The sequence below is a fragment of the Cyrtonyx montezumae genome, unplaced genomic scaffold (genome assembly GCF_038088225.1).
Source record: "Cyrtonyx montezumae isolate F1298 unplaced genomic scaffold, pur_monq_1.0 scaffold_9, whole genome shotgun sequence".
Lineage (NCBI taxonomy): Eukaryota > Metazoa > Chordata > Aves > Galliformes > Odontophoridae > Cyrtonyx > Cyrtonyx montezumae.
Window position 1 is genome coordinate 13,508,640 of NW_027072100.1, and position 14,684 is coordinate 13,523,323.

General features: G+C 48.2%; 1 protein-coding gene across 3 annotated transcripts in view; it reads left to right on the top strand.

The window, feature by feature from the left end:
• Positions 1 to 14,324, top strand: part of NFATC2 (nuclear factor of activated T cells 2) — a 77,554-nt gene extending 63,230 nt beyond the window's left edge. For 2 of the 3 annotated variants that reach the window (XM_065754046.1, XM_065754044.1), the window contains exon 10: positions 13,878 to 14,324. In XM_065754046.1, coding sequence (XP_065610118.1) covers positions 13,878 to 13,933 — 56 coding nt within the window. In that variant the 3' untranslated portion in view covers positions 13,934 to 14,324. Of the gene's footprint in view, positions 1 to 9,918; positions 10,005 to 13,877 lie in introns of all 3 variants that reach the window. The other variant, XM_065754045.1, reaches the window with a different exon arrangement.
• Positions 14,325 to 14,684: the final 360 nt, after the last annotated feature.

The following is a 14,684-nucleotide window of genomic DNA, read 5'->3' on the forward strand; positions in this document are numbered from 1 at the left end:
TTAAAACTCTGACCTCTCTACGTTCACATGACTAATGGTCTGATAACATTGACTTTGAGAACTTGGACCCAAGTTAGATTTAAGCAGTGGATTATGTTAGACATAAAGGAGTTAAATCTTCAGCTACTATAACCCAGAGCAAAAGCACCGAGAATCAAAGGACTTCAGGGGTGATGCCCATGTGACTCAGCAGAGCAACACCAACTCACTAAGTGAGAAACTGGTCTAAGCCTCTCCATCTCCCTGCAGGTTAATCCACACGGTTCCCATTTTAATCAAGCCACATCTTTCTGTGGGTTTTTAATTTGGAAACTGTTTGCACTCCGAAACAGATTAAAATGTGCCCTCGATTGTCATTGAACCAGATTTAGTATGAAGACCATGATGGGCTTCTGCCCATCAATGCTGGAGTGATTGGTTTGCATGTGAGGGAGAATTCTCCCACGTGGATAAGTGGCAGGTGTGACGGGGAAGGGCAGGGCAGGGTCCCAGCCCACACTCTGGGCACTGCTTTGGCTCACAGCCGGGACAGGTACATGGCAGACCTGGTGAGCACCGTGTACAGGTGGCACTGTGCAGTCCCTTCATCCTTTTACAGTGCTTCTGTGTTGACGCGCTCTTCTTTTGTGCAAGGATGCTGAGCCTTCATTTTTAACGTGCAGAGGATAATTTGGAGCAGGGCAAAAGCACTATATTAGAGGAGTGTGAGCTTGCAGTCCTTCCCCCTGGTTGCTCTGCCAGGGGAGCCTAGTCAAAGATTCCCAAATGGTGGTGTGGTTTGGTGCAGTTTCTTAATGATGAATGACTTCATCATTCATGAATGAATCAAGTCAAACGTAGAACAAATAGTGAGACACACGAATGACTCTTATGACATTTGCAGTGTCTCAATTGGTGCTGATTTATTTAACTGGTTTCTAAGTTTCTTAGGAAAGAGTGAGAATGACTAAATGAAGGGGGAACCACTTCAGAAGACGGGGAGTCAATGGTGAAAGTATTGTGACAGTTAAACCCCCCTGGGTTCAGTATCTGTCATTATGAGCAATGCTGCGTTGGGGATGTGGCAGGAGCCCAGCTCCAGGAGCTCAGTAGCCCCATGGCCAGAGGAAGCAGAGTGATGCACCAGCCACTGCTCTCTGGTCACATACCTCCTGCTGCCTGGGGGATGCTCACGGCTCCCTGGGATTTCCCATTCCTATGGGGAGGCAGTGGGCTCTGAAGGTGTCTGTGGAGGGGCTGGTGCTGAGCAGTTCCTGCCCTCAGATGTTGTGTGCATGGAGCAGGTGCACAGCCTCAGTGACACGAGTCGCAGCTCTGCCCCATCACCCCAAAAGTAGGGCTCAGCATTTCTGTAGGTTACAGCCACTGCCTGGGAAAGCTGTCCTAATGGCTTAGGTGTGTCCCTCAGTTCACGTCTGTGAATATGGAGTAACTGTGTATTTGTGCAAACTGACGCTTGCTAAAGGCTGAATTGTCTGAAAATGTGGGCACAGAGCAAACTGGCATGGGTTGAATCAGACGAGGAGCAGGGCAAGTCAGAGAGGACGTCTGAGATTTGTAGTTTTTAACTACACGTTGTTTTGTGCGTCTTTTCTCTTTAAAATTGCATTCGTTTTTCCCTGTCTGGTTTCTTCTTTACACATACGCACTGGCTTTGAGTGGGGTGTTGTCTTCTTCCTTGGAATGAGTACCAAGGTCCTAACAGCCAGCAGGCAAGCCAAGGGGGCTGGCAGCGAGGAGGGCTGGCTTGGAGGAGGAGCAGCTTTTAGTGCTCCCCTGTCCTATTCCATCATGCAGAAAAGCATCTCTGCTCTTCAGAAACCACCATCGAGTGCGAGTGGCTGTGCACAAGGCAAGGAGAAACCTCTTCTGCGTGCAACATCCTCGATGGGCAGCGTCCCCCAGCAGTGCAAACCAGGCTGCCATTAACCCCAGTTAGACTGTAATGTTTACGAGCACTTTGTCAGGTTGTGGTCAGGATAAGAAGACATTCATTTCCTCCCGTGCATGCAGTGGGAGCTGTGTGCAGCCGACAGCCGAGCCCTTGCAGGAGGCTCCTGCTGCCAAACACGGCCACGCTGCACTCAGGTGGCTCTGGGGAGAGGAACGGGAGCAGTTGGCCAAGGGCAGCATCTCCTGGCCTCACTGCAGAGGTCGCTCTGCTCTCCATGTGTCCGCAGCAAAGCATCTCGAGGATGTTCAGGACACATGCTGCCTTTGGCCACCGGCACATGCACAGTGATCCAGGCAGTCCCTGGCTGTGGCACACGGGCGAAAATGCTCTGGCAGACAAAGAAGTGAGAAAATTAACTTTCTTGTTAAGTTAAGAAAGCAGTGAGCACCATCATGCCTGGATAGATGGAATTTGTTTTGATAGCAAAACAAGTTCTATGGAAACCATTGTGAGCCCTGCAGTGAGGCTGCCCAGGAGAATTGGGGAAAGCCGCTTTTGTTTGTTGTGCTTGGCACTGTTTTGCTCTGGATGAAGATGCTTTAATTTTGTGGGGAGACCCGAGAGAGCATTCCTCTTTTTCCATACCAGAAAGCCTTCCAAGATGGCATAAGCGTCCCCTCTTTCCAGCTGCTCCTTTCCAAGCACACTGTGCCTCCTAAAGATAGTCTTTACAGTGGCTGGGGCTGGTGGAAAACATGAAGCCTGCATGGATTAGCACAGGAATTCATTTGGGCTGACGAATTGGGTTTCCCTCTATAAACAGCACTAGTGTTTTCGTCTTCTGGACAGCACAGCAAACTTCACGTCCTCTCGCTGCTCAGCCCGCCTCTCCCACACTGTGCCTGCCTCCAGCAGCCTGGTGGCAGACACACGAGGTGCTGCTGGTGGGGGATGGAAAAGAGCAGACCTTCAGCGAGGCATTCCCAGCCGCCCTCCTTCTCAGACAGGTTTTTTCCAATCCTTTAAAGAGATAGTGTGGTCATTTTGTTTTCTTGGTTTATTTTTGTTTCCAGGTAAAAGGGGAAATTAAAGTAATCCCTTCTCCTCTGGTTCAGTGACCTTCCAAGCAGCCCACAGTGTCTATTTGTGCATTTACTTTGCAGCTTTGTTTATCTTTGGCTGCGATACACTTATCTGCAGGAATCTGGGATCCTCTAAAGAGGGTTTTGTCTGCTCCCTTTTCCCTGCAGACTTTGGTCTTTTTCTTTGCTCTTTTCCCAGTATTTCTCACATTGGTTTGCAGGATAGTGCTGTGTTTTGTAGCTCCTCGCAGACCCCGTGGGTGTGAGTGGCCAAGGAGCTGTGTGGGATCCCAGTCCCCACCTCCATCCCTCCCCATTTTCCCCTCCTGCTGTAATCCCTCCACCAGGCCTTCCCTTTCCAAACACCCCTCCTGCAACAAGTGCGCTTGAGGAGGGCATTATCGTGATCTTGAGACCAAGTTCACAGAATCACAGTGGACATGGGAGCAGTGCAGAGGAAGGAAAACGTGGGCATCACTCATGTCTAACCTGTCCTGCTGCTGCTCCGTGGCCTTTTTACTGGTGACATAGACAACAGTATAGAAGGGAAGCAGAAGAATTGCAAGCAGATAGCAATGCCATGCTGTTTGACAAGTTTATCAGTGTGCACTGCATGTGTTGTGCTGCATTTCGTGGTGTAGGCATCACCATACTTTCAGAAAAATCAGATGATGTTGGAGTCAAGATGCAGCTGGCTGCAACTACGATGTTTTCTCTGCTGCATTATTTGCTGCAGATACCTGTTTGTGCAGGTCCTGACCACCCCACTCTCCTTTGGTGCAGTTATGATGGAGTTCCCATAAGGGTGACAAGGAAGCAGGCTCACTGAGCTTTTGCAGCTGGAGCTTCAGCCATGCTGAGCCACTCAAGGAAAACAAAACCCATCCGATTTCCAAAATACTGACAGCTGGATGCAGATGACATTACAGATTTAGAAAAAAGCACAACCAAACGAACCGCCCTCGTGTTGCTCTGTTGCCCTTCTGATGCTGCCCCCGTGCAGCAGCAGGGCCATACCGAGTGCCATGTACAGGCAGTGAACCAGAAAGGCTGCCACGGGGTGTTTCTGGGGTGCCCCATTTGGGAGAAAATGGGGAAATCCCCACCAGAGACAGCCAGCCTCTGGAACACTGCTTCTGCCTGCAGACAGTAGGCTGTGAGCCTTTGTGTCTTCAGATCCTTCCCATCTCAGCCAGGGTCAGCAATGAGCAGACCCTCCCTGCAGCCTCAGCTGGTGCTGCACAGATGCACTGTGAGCTTTCCTCGTGGCAATGCTGCAAGGAGCGTGCAGGAGTGCCCTGCCAACAGATCAGCCCTTTTACAAGGACAGTCCCACCCCTGGGCATCCCAAAAGAGCCCCTAGTTCCTTGTGAAGGACTTCCTCTCCTGGAGGTTACCAAACCTTTTTCCACCCTCTGTGTCAGGGAAATGCCAATACAGCTCAGGTGGAATCCTGGGAGGTGATGTCTGCTTATGTCCTTGTGCATTTTTATTTTTTTTAATTGGGCAGATGTCTCATCCACGGTGATTTAGTTGAGTTAGCTACCAAAATGCTTTTTAAAATCTGGCCTTGCAGAAGACAGCAGTGGCATCTGATGGTTTCATTACGCTGCGTATTATCTGGGGCATTTCATTCATGTTGGCAGTCCCTCTCCTTCTGAGACCACTGAGAAAGACTTGCAGTGATCTTGGCCTTCAGATCTGCTACTGCTGTATCTTCCAGCTGTCTGTGGCCAGTTCCCCAACTGCAAGACAGTGTTCCCATTCGCTCTGTGTTCCTAGCTGAAGGAATGGCCTGCCAATTGCTTTTGAACGTGTTCTGTAGTCAGATGAGATCACATCACACGTAAGAAAGTTTTGTCTTTATTTTAGGCAAGAGGGTGTTTTATCATAGTGTGGTTCCAAAGCCTTCGTCGTTGGCTTGGAATTCACCCAGGAAGTGTAGCAATGGATGGCTAAATGCAAACTAATAGGTTCAATATGAGCTACAGACGCAGAGCTCGTGAGCTGGCTGTGCAAACTCGTGTTTAGAGGAGAATGCTGTCATACAGCTGAGGAGAGCTTGGGGAGGATTAGGACAGTCTTGCTAGGTATCTTGCAGCACACCCCCGAGACGCTGCATTGAGCAGTGCATTTTGCATCCTGCCTGGGTTGCGTGGGGACGTACACAGCTCAGAGAGCTCACGGCTGGAACATTTGGGATGGCTCATTAGATCTTGGGAAGGATTCCCTAGAGGACTCTCTTTGGGTGGTTGTTGTTCCTACATCTTGATCTGGAACTGGGATGGAGGTCTGCAAATAACTGCGGGCTCATTTCTGAACAAATGTAGGTTATGAGATGAGGCTGGGATTTGCCCAACCTCAATACCTCTGGCTGCACTTCAGTTAAAAATAATCACTGCAAAAGCCATTGGATGTGGAGGAGCTCAGTTCTACTTCTGGTAACTCACAGCCCCCCTTTCCTCCTCTCCTTTTTTTTTTCTTTTCATACTGAGAATGAAATTTTTATCGTTCGTGCTGTTGACTCAGATTGAGAGTTATAAGTCTGTGGATGATGCAGTTACATTTTTCTGATGCTCTCAGGCTGTTTACCGTCAGAGGTTCCTGGCCTTCTTGAGCTGACATGCAAGGTCAGTTACAGTGTCTGCTCCACTTTCTCTTCCACACTCCTGTTAGTTACAGGCATCAATTAGAATTAGTTCTCCGCTTTCGGTTCATCACGGTCTGATCTGTGCATACAGTCCACTGTATTATTTTTATTATTATATTTCAGTACTGTGAGAACCCCTCATGGATGAGATTTCCATTGTGACAGACATTGTCTTGACTCCAAAGGAGTTAAATGGTTCCTGCCTCTAAGGGCTTTCAGCCAAAGCACACAAAAAAAGCTAGCAGAGGGATGTGGGCAGGCAGGCAGCATCTTGTGTGTGGCACCTCCTTGACACTGTTCTGTGTGAACTGTAACACTCTGTCAGTAACCACTTAACTATACTGAGTGGAGTCTGGATTCTTCCCAGTGAACTTGGAACTTGTAGCTTTAAAAAGTTATTTGCTTTGCTGTCCTGGAGTGCCATCACCAAACCCGCCCACCTCCAGCAGTGCCCACACCATTCAGTCACCTGCAGAGGCAGCTCCAGCTAGCAGTGCTCTGAACAGAGCTCACCGAGGGGAGAAGGTCCTGCCCCCACGAAGGGATTTGCTGAAGGATGTGGAGTTGTGATAGAAAAATAGTGTGTAATATGTAGTAGCATGTAAAAGTAATCTCATACGTTCCCATTCTCAGTGTTTTTCACTAATAACCAGCTACTTACTGCCCCAAATCCTCTTTAAAGTAAAGTACATTTTTTATGTACTTACATTTTTATGTACATATACCTCCTTCACACTCAGTGTTCCAAAGTGGTTTGTGAAAGCAAAGTAATTGCAAGTAGAGGGATATTTGCATGCTTCGTGCATAGGAAAGCTCAGTGCATCTCAGAATTGTTCATAGGCCATGTGTGCATTTCTCCTGGTGCCTTGGGACCGTGGTTTCCTGCTCGATATTTCCACCTTAGAACCAGCTTCAACGTTCAGACACGCTCACAGGGAAACCTAGTTTGCTGGAGAGAAGCAGATTCTGCGTTGCAAGCCTTGCAAAGCTAAGACACCCCAGAAGATAAGATGCCAGAGAATCAGAGCCAGTAAATAGTGATCTGGATTAGCAGACATAAGCACTGGTGCTCAAGGGAGGAAAATAGATTACATTATTGACTGTTCATCCCCTGCAAAACTGCCTGAAGGGAAGGGTAACACGGCTTGTTTCCCCTCAATTAAATATTTGTTAAATGGCTTGTTTCCCTTCCATTAAATATTTGTTCTGGTAGTTCCTCTGTGACAGAGCTACAGAAAGCAGCAGCACTGCCTATTCCTGTTACTTTCAGCTAATCCCAGCCACGCTGTAACTGCTCTTCAGCTCCTACCCCTCAGTTATTTCCTGTAAATAGAAGAAAACAGCTTTCTCCCATCCATTTTCTAAGCGTGTCGCTGAGTGACTCGCATCACCTCTCCGCAAATGGGTTAAATCTGGGGGAACGGCGAAGCTGCAGAGCGATGCGTGAGGTTCCCATTTAGAGGCACTGCGGTGTCTGGTACAGATTTCATTCGTGCTCAAACCACGAGGTGCAGGCTGCTACAGGAAAAACTCGTCGCCAGCCTCCTTTGGTTTTGCTGTTTGTAATCTAATGTCAGAACCAAGTGGCACTGCTTTCCTCAGCGCTTGTGTAGTGAACTCCCGGTGTGCACAGAAGCAGCTCAGCTCGCCCTGGTGCTCCGCAGCAGCCACAGGGTTAGGTCAGGACTGAGAACACAGAGCCTCCTGCCTGGCGTTTCTTAAGGCTCAGTCCATCAGCGTGGTATTTCTGGATTTGTTTAGCAAACTAATGTGATTTTAGAAAATGAACTCCATCTCCTTCTGGTATCGGTTTTTGTGTATTTATTTATGATGCAAGTCCTCTGCTTGGAGTATTTTGCTCGGTCTCATTGCACGTTAACTAAATACAAACTTCATCTTTTCTCAGTAACTTACTATCAGCTAGAGAGAGCCAACTGCATGACTCAAACACGTGTCCTTCCCTTACGATTGCAGCCAAAACTCTCTGGCATCGGAGTCTTGCAGAATGAAAGTCATATCTAAATATATGTGAGCAGAAAGAAAGTCAGTTAAAAAAAGACTTTGTTATGGAAAGCTACTACAAACCAAAGCCACGGTGGCCTGGAGTTCCTCATCACACCCAGGCTGAAATAGTTTTCCACTTTCAAGGTGCTCTTCCCGAAGTGGCTACTGACACTCATGGGAGAGCTGCCAGGCCCCGCTCCGGCCCCGCAGCGGCTGAGCAGGCTGAAAGGGTTTACCCAGTAACTGAGCAGTGTCTGTCATCCTTTCGGCACATGTAACGCCTGAAAGCATACTTTTCTCATAGCCAGCTGATACGGATTCTTCCTCCAAAACATAGACAGGGTTTGCACCTATCTTATGATATTCAGATTAAAAAAGCACTGAAATCCATCAGACAAACGGGAAATCGCACTCAGGAGTACGACCAGTCCTTCTTCTTGCTGCAGTCCACAACACAGAATGAGAAAGCCAGAGCACGTGGGCACATGTCCTGCAAATAACCAACATGACCAACCTTCTGGCACCTTATGACGAACCCTCTGGCACCTGATCCTCCTCGCAGCACCTTCCTCAGCTCACCGCAGTGCAGCGCTCAGCACCGCTCCCCCAGCACAGTGTCATTTCAGGCATGCACTGCTTGCACTTCTGCTTTCAGCCCCTTGTTACGGGGGTCCAGCAGGGAATTCAACATCCCGTTAACACCCAGTTCTCCTCTTACTGATTCATTGTGTGAAAGTCCTCTGGCCATGGAAGTGTAATGAGTTTTTACTAATCACTTACGGGTTCAGGTGCAATTTATTACTGATTTACAAGACTGTAACCACTTGTGTAACGAGCTGAAGTGAAGCATGGCAGAACAGCACAGGCACCCTGCAGCTCAATGCATGGCGCTCAGCACAGGGAGCGCAGCACAGCTTTCCCTTTACCCCCACCCATGCTCCCTGCTTTGCTTCGTAGTGCTGAGGAGAATTTTGATGGAGGGAGCAGTTTGCAGAGCAACAATTTCTGCTGGAGGATGATGTGTGAACAAACAAAAGCAGAGGGATGTCTGTCTGCGAGGAGCACCTCGGGCCGCCCGCTTCTACTCAGCACCTCCAGGACATGGCAGCCCCAGGGAAGAAAACAGATCCAGGATGTTTCTACTGACCTTATTTCAATAAGGAGTAAAAGCCTTTAGAGCGGGGGATGTGAAATGAAAGTAAAACCTCACAGCTGAGCACCCCTGGGCAGTTACATGTCCCAGTTTTCCAGAAAAATCCTCTCATTGCTATTGATTTATGAACCCTCCCCCCCTCGTATTTTTCCCCAGTGTGTTGGATTTGGGCTCGCTGTGCCCGATACACCTAGGTTTGTCCATTAGCTGTGCTTGCATGTGCAGAGGCCGATTTTCCAGGATGCAGAGTATGAAATAGGCTGTGTACTGAGTGGTAGGTTCCAGTGTTTGATACGTGGCTGCACAACCTGAGGGAGCCAACTAAAATATTTCTCTTCTATATATAGTCACCTGAAATCCAGCAGCAAAGACACATCTGAATCTTGTACTCAAGACTAGTTTAGTTCATAAGATGTACTTTTTCCTCCTTATTATTGGAATATTTTTTAATTTCCACGTGGCTTTGCAGGAAGTGCCAAATTTAATAAATAATAAATAAATTTAAAAGAAATCTAAAAAGATGAGACAGAGAGAAGCATCTGAGTTTTAAATATTGCCAAATGGTGAGGAAAAAAATCGCTTTATTTGTGTTTGAAGGAATGACTGTAACTTTCCTGACTTCTTCAGGCCTATTTTTCCCGTTCCTAACAATTAAAGCAAGGTCTAATTTACACAGCCACTGTGCTTAGATCTTTTACTTAAAAGGGACTGACTCTTGGTCTGGCATGAGTGTGTCCTGTTTTCTTTGAGCCACGAGGATGCTCCCATCAGATTGGTTTGCAAACAGCAGCGAGCAGTCCTTGAGCTGGGTTAGGGACACGTGGAGCTGCTGTGGCCTCGCACCAAGCTGCCAGCATTACCCTACTGCCATCAGTGCAGGTGTGTATTTTTCTGCATACTTATTTCTAGATACTATCAGTTGAGAAAAGGGGGAAAAAAGGTAAAACATGGTGCTGGATCTGAGCAAACAGGAAGGTCAGCGGTTGAGTTCTGCCTTATGTACTGTATATGCTGAAATGTCCTTTAATAAATGAAAGCACAAAATGAAGGAGTAGCTGAACACTAACACTTGGCCTTGCAACGTAGGTCAAAGGTGACTTTTTTTCTCAAAAATGGTTTTGCAAATCTTTTTCAGAGCTGATAGATACACACCTTAGCTGGATACAAAACATTATATGAAAAAGAATGACTGATCTTTGATCCAAGCAATCAAAAAGAAAGGTAATTGGTATTCTTCTGCCTTTTCTCCAGCTGTGTGTTTCTCTTAACCTTTATTTACTTATTTTTTCAATTAAGAAGTCATGCCCCTTTTTATTTGGCTTAGAGACTTTAAAATCTCACTTCATTTAATTTTTTTTTCTCATTCTTTTTCTTCCCCACATGTGTTACCACAGAGCTGTCCTGAATTAGCTGGGCTTTGGTGGGCAGGGAAGGAGAGACGGGGCTGTGCATGCGGGGCTGAAGCATCCTGCTGCTCCCAGGCAGCAGCTGGGACGTGGTTTGCCTGCTCACATCTTCACGGCACACCAAAAGCTCAGGGTTCGACTTTCCATCCCTGAAATGCCACCAGGCCCTCTCCACGTGTCTCGTGCTGCACGCATGTAAAACGCTTCCTGGCCGTATTAGCAGAGCAAATGTGGAATACGTGGGATCGCTGCCCAGCAGTGCAGGGTGGGACCCACGGAGGTCAGCACTGCCTGTGCTGGGACTCACTGCTGCAGGACCCTGAAACCCCAGACACTGCCACCGACAGCGCAGCGGCGGCGCTGCCTCCACGGGTGTTATTCCGGGCACATATATGGAATAACGCAGTGAAGTTGTTATTCCAATGTGTGTGTGGATGTGTGTGTGCACGCATGCATATGAATGTGTGTGTGAATAATCAATTACAAGGAGCCTGACTCGTTGCCAGCTAAAATTGGAGACTGTTTTCTGTCTCTGGACTACTAGTTGAAGCTCGGTATTTAATACAACCCACTATCATCCCACAAGTGAATACTCTCCAGATTTCTATCTGAGAGGATGCAAATTAGAGTCTTAAACATCTCTGAGGACTGGAGCCTGAGAGACTGACTGTAACCCATCAAAGCTGAGTGCTTAGGACAAGGGGGAACAGTTTTTAAGTAAAAGAGATTTAGGTTATGTGTAAACAGGAAATTATTTACTCAGAAGGTAGGGAGGCCCTGGCACAGGCTGCCCAGAGAAGCCGTGGGTGCTCCATCCCTGGAGGCATTCAAGGCCAGGCTGGTGGGGCCCTGGGCAGCCTGGGCTGGTGGGGGGCTGCCAGCCCGTGGCAAGGGGTTGGAGCTGCATGGATGGGCTTTAAGGTCCCTTCCAACCCAAGCCATTCTGTGATTCCAGCTCATACCTGAGAGGCATTTTAAGCATGCTACTGAAAAGAGATCTACAGGATCTCAGAATAGCAAGTTCAGTCCGCGATCTCAGCTTCCTCTGAAGTGTAGGTACATCTCAGTTTGCTCGTTTTGTTTACCCTGCTATTGAAACCCAAGTCACTGAGATTACACCTCAGTCTGGATCCACGTGCTCCCAAAACCTGAAGATGGGTGATGCCACCAGACTGTGTGGAGGTGACTCCAAGCAGCCTTGGGATCCATTTCTCCAAGCATGCACGCATTCATTAGATTTAGGGGCTTTGACTGTAGATAGGACTTTCCGTGCTGGATTTACACAGCCTTCCCTTGGAACTGCAGCGTTCCCTCCTTCCCCATGCCACATGCATGTAGCTGGAATTCAAGGTGCCTACAGGACACTGAGGCCAACTGGTAACAGAGAGTGACCTTATTATTCAGAAACAACAAAAATCCAATCTGCAACGTGCAGCAGCTCACACAGAGGGAACCCAGCTGTGCACTTGAAGCCCATCCACAGAGTTTACGTTCCACACCGTCTCGCTGCAACTGGAGCTCTTCAGATTGCTGTCCCTCTATAACCTCAGCCCACAAAACCTGCTGCTGACCTCCAGTGCAGCACGCAGGAGGGAAAGTGAAGGCTGCAGGCTGGGGGAGCCCATCGCTGCACCGTCCCAGCTGCCTGGGGCTGCGAGCAGGACCGCCTGCAGTGGGCTCGTGGTTTGCTGCTGCTGCTGCTTTCACTTCACCCCATGCTCAGGCTGGGAAACAGAACCAAAAAGGGACCCCACAGAAGGCTGTGGGTTTAGCGAGCCCCATGTAGTTACCTGCTCCTCCGCCTAGTATTTAACCCTTCTTAGACCAAGAAGACTGTTGGCTCTGACGTTTCCATTAGTCGTGGCTATATTAGAAGGAAGGAAACTCGCGCAGCACTTTTGATACGCTGGCATGTCGATAAATTGAATCGCCCTGCAGCCTCAGCCCACTCGTTTTTAGAAAGGAAATGACCCTGTGAGAATGGGTGCCCACTTCTTTTACCTCACTGCTATTTTTAGCTGAGACTCTGAAAAATTTCCATCGAAGACCTGCTCCTCTCATTTCCTGGGCAGAGCAAACAGGAAGCTCTTCTGACGGAGCTGCAGGAGGGCTCCGCCTGAAAGCAGACCAACCTCACCTCCCTCTGGTCGCTTGCTCGCACTGCAGCCCCCCGAGCACCGCTGGGATGCGCTCCGTGTGCGCGGGGGCAGCGCTGGGGTGGAGGGCAGCAGGAGAGGCCATGCTCTTGGCACATGTGAGTGATGCTCCAGCAGGAGCCCGTCTAGTTGGAGACAGGCTGGGATGAGAGAGAAGAGCTGAAATCCAGGCTGTTGGCAGGGGAATTCTGAGCACGGAGGGGTGGGAAGTGCCTTCCTTGTGTCACAGCATGCAGCAGAGACCAGGGCAGCTCTTAGTCCTTGAAGAGTGCAGGCGACCACAGCGGATGTCAACATGGAGCTTCACGTAAAGCAGATATTTGCTCTTTTTCTGAGATAAGTTCCATTGCTTGTAGAGAGATTTCCAACTAATTGTTGTTACCTCTTAAAAAGCGTTGCATGCGTTCTCCCAGACGTAGTAAGAGATTGGGCACAGCATTCTAACTGTGATAAACTACCACTTTTCATAAGCATTTCTTGTTTATTTGTTGTGTTGTGGAGTCCTACAGCTGCATAGCTGTCAGTCAGGCTTGGGCGAGGGGCTGCTTTGCTTTGAATTAGTCCTTGTCTTAGCCTTGAAATATCAATGGGGAAAAATAATTTAGATTTGGAGTCTGAAACCTTAGAAAATTCGGCCTTTTTTTTTTTTTTAAGGCAAATTTGTCAGAGAAAAAGAGCAGTTTCTGGATGGAGAAACCCCTCAGTGAATACAGCAGCAAGGAGCTGCACAGAAAGAGTCCCTCAGCACGCAGCTCTGGGGTTTGGCACCAAAACATGGATCTTTTAGGTCACTCCTAACGGAGTCACTGCCTGGATAGGGGGGTTGTGCCAGGAGGCCTTGGGCAAACGTGTGAAGGGCATGCAGGATGGGATGGCTGTTGTGGATAGCAGGCGATTGTTCAGGTTGTTTTAAGCAGAGAAAGGTGTTTTGGTGTCTTCCATTGACAGCGTGTCCCTCCTCTCGGGCTGTTACAGCAGTGCAGTGAAATTTGCTTCTGCTGCAGTCTGCAAACAGGCTGTAACAAAAAGTGCAGACCAAATAGAGGCACCAGTGAGATTTTTCAAAGAAAGCAAACACAAAAAAGTCAACACCTGAATTGCAGCCCGACTTTCCAGCACTGCACACTGTGTTCCTCCAAGGCGGGCTCTTCTCTATTCAAAATATTCTCGTTTCATCCTAGTGAAGGATGTCATAAAGTTGAGATGCACATCTGTTGTAGTTTACCCAGGTGAAGGAGCTGTCTGTGAGGTGTGTGCCAGGGACATGGTACAGGTTGTCAGCTGTGTTTGCATGGCACCTGAAGCGTGCCAGACACCATCGAAACCCCGTCTCTCCTCTCCTTCCCTCTTGCTTACCAAGAGCGTGTGGCCTGGATTATTCAGCCAACGTTTCTTTCAGTTGTAATCAAAAAGTTACAGTAAGAATAGAGAGGATGTTCTAACTGAATGGCAAACTGCCCCAGGACTGCTCTTACTTGTCGTGACTTTGGGAGCGCTCTTAACATTTCTTCCTCTTTCTTTTTATTTCGCAGTTAACGAAATTATCAGGAAGGAATTTTCTGGACTCCCTGCCAGAAATCAGACATAGAAGAAGATTTGTGAGACAGCTTCTACCAAATCCTTCCATAACTGACCTCTTAGATCCTTCCAGTGCCCCTGCAGCCTCCTGCTTCCTTAACTGTTCATCTCAAGGCACCAGTTCAATGCAAGGAACAATGTATTGGCATCAAGCTGACAGCCTTGAGTAAGCAACTCGCCACCTCTCTCTGTAAACATCGAAAAGGGCACCCTTCCTTTCGTCCAAAGATCACATTGTTCTCATGTAACAGAGCATCTGTCTGAGGAAACACTTCAAGCCTGCTGCAAAATATCTAGCTGTGTATCGATCCATCTATCTCAGTAATAAGGGAGAAGTGAGATGGCACTCCTGAACGACACACAAAGCAAGGGAGGTTATATATTAGTCTTTACTTGGGTGGGGTGGGAAACGAGGGAAAAAGAGTAATATATTGCGTGAAAGAGCAGCGTTGTTTGGCTCTCTAACAAAGACTTGCCTTCCAGCTCACTAAGCCCTTCTGAAAAGTTTTGTTGTAGGAAACAACATTTAGTTGAAGCAGCTCAAGCTCCCTCTGCCTTTATCCAGACTGGGAGCAGAAGCTGCATTTTCCGACCCTGAGCACTGTGATCAGTCCTTCAAGCAGTAGACATCAACTAGATGTAGAATCCGGGGCTTTTCTCCATTTCTCTTGTCTGAATGGGCAGGTGTTTGGCAGAGAAGGATGCTCACAGAGAGCCAGTGAAGGGAGCAGCTCAGCAGCTGTCACACCTATCTCAAGGTG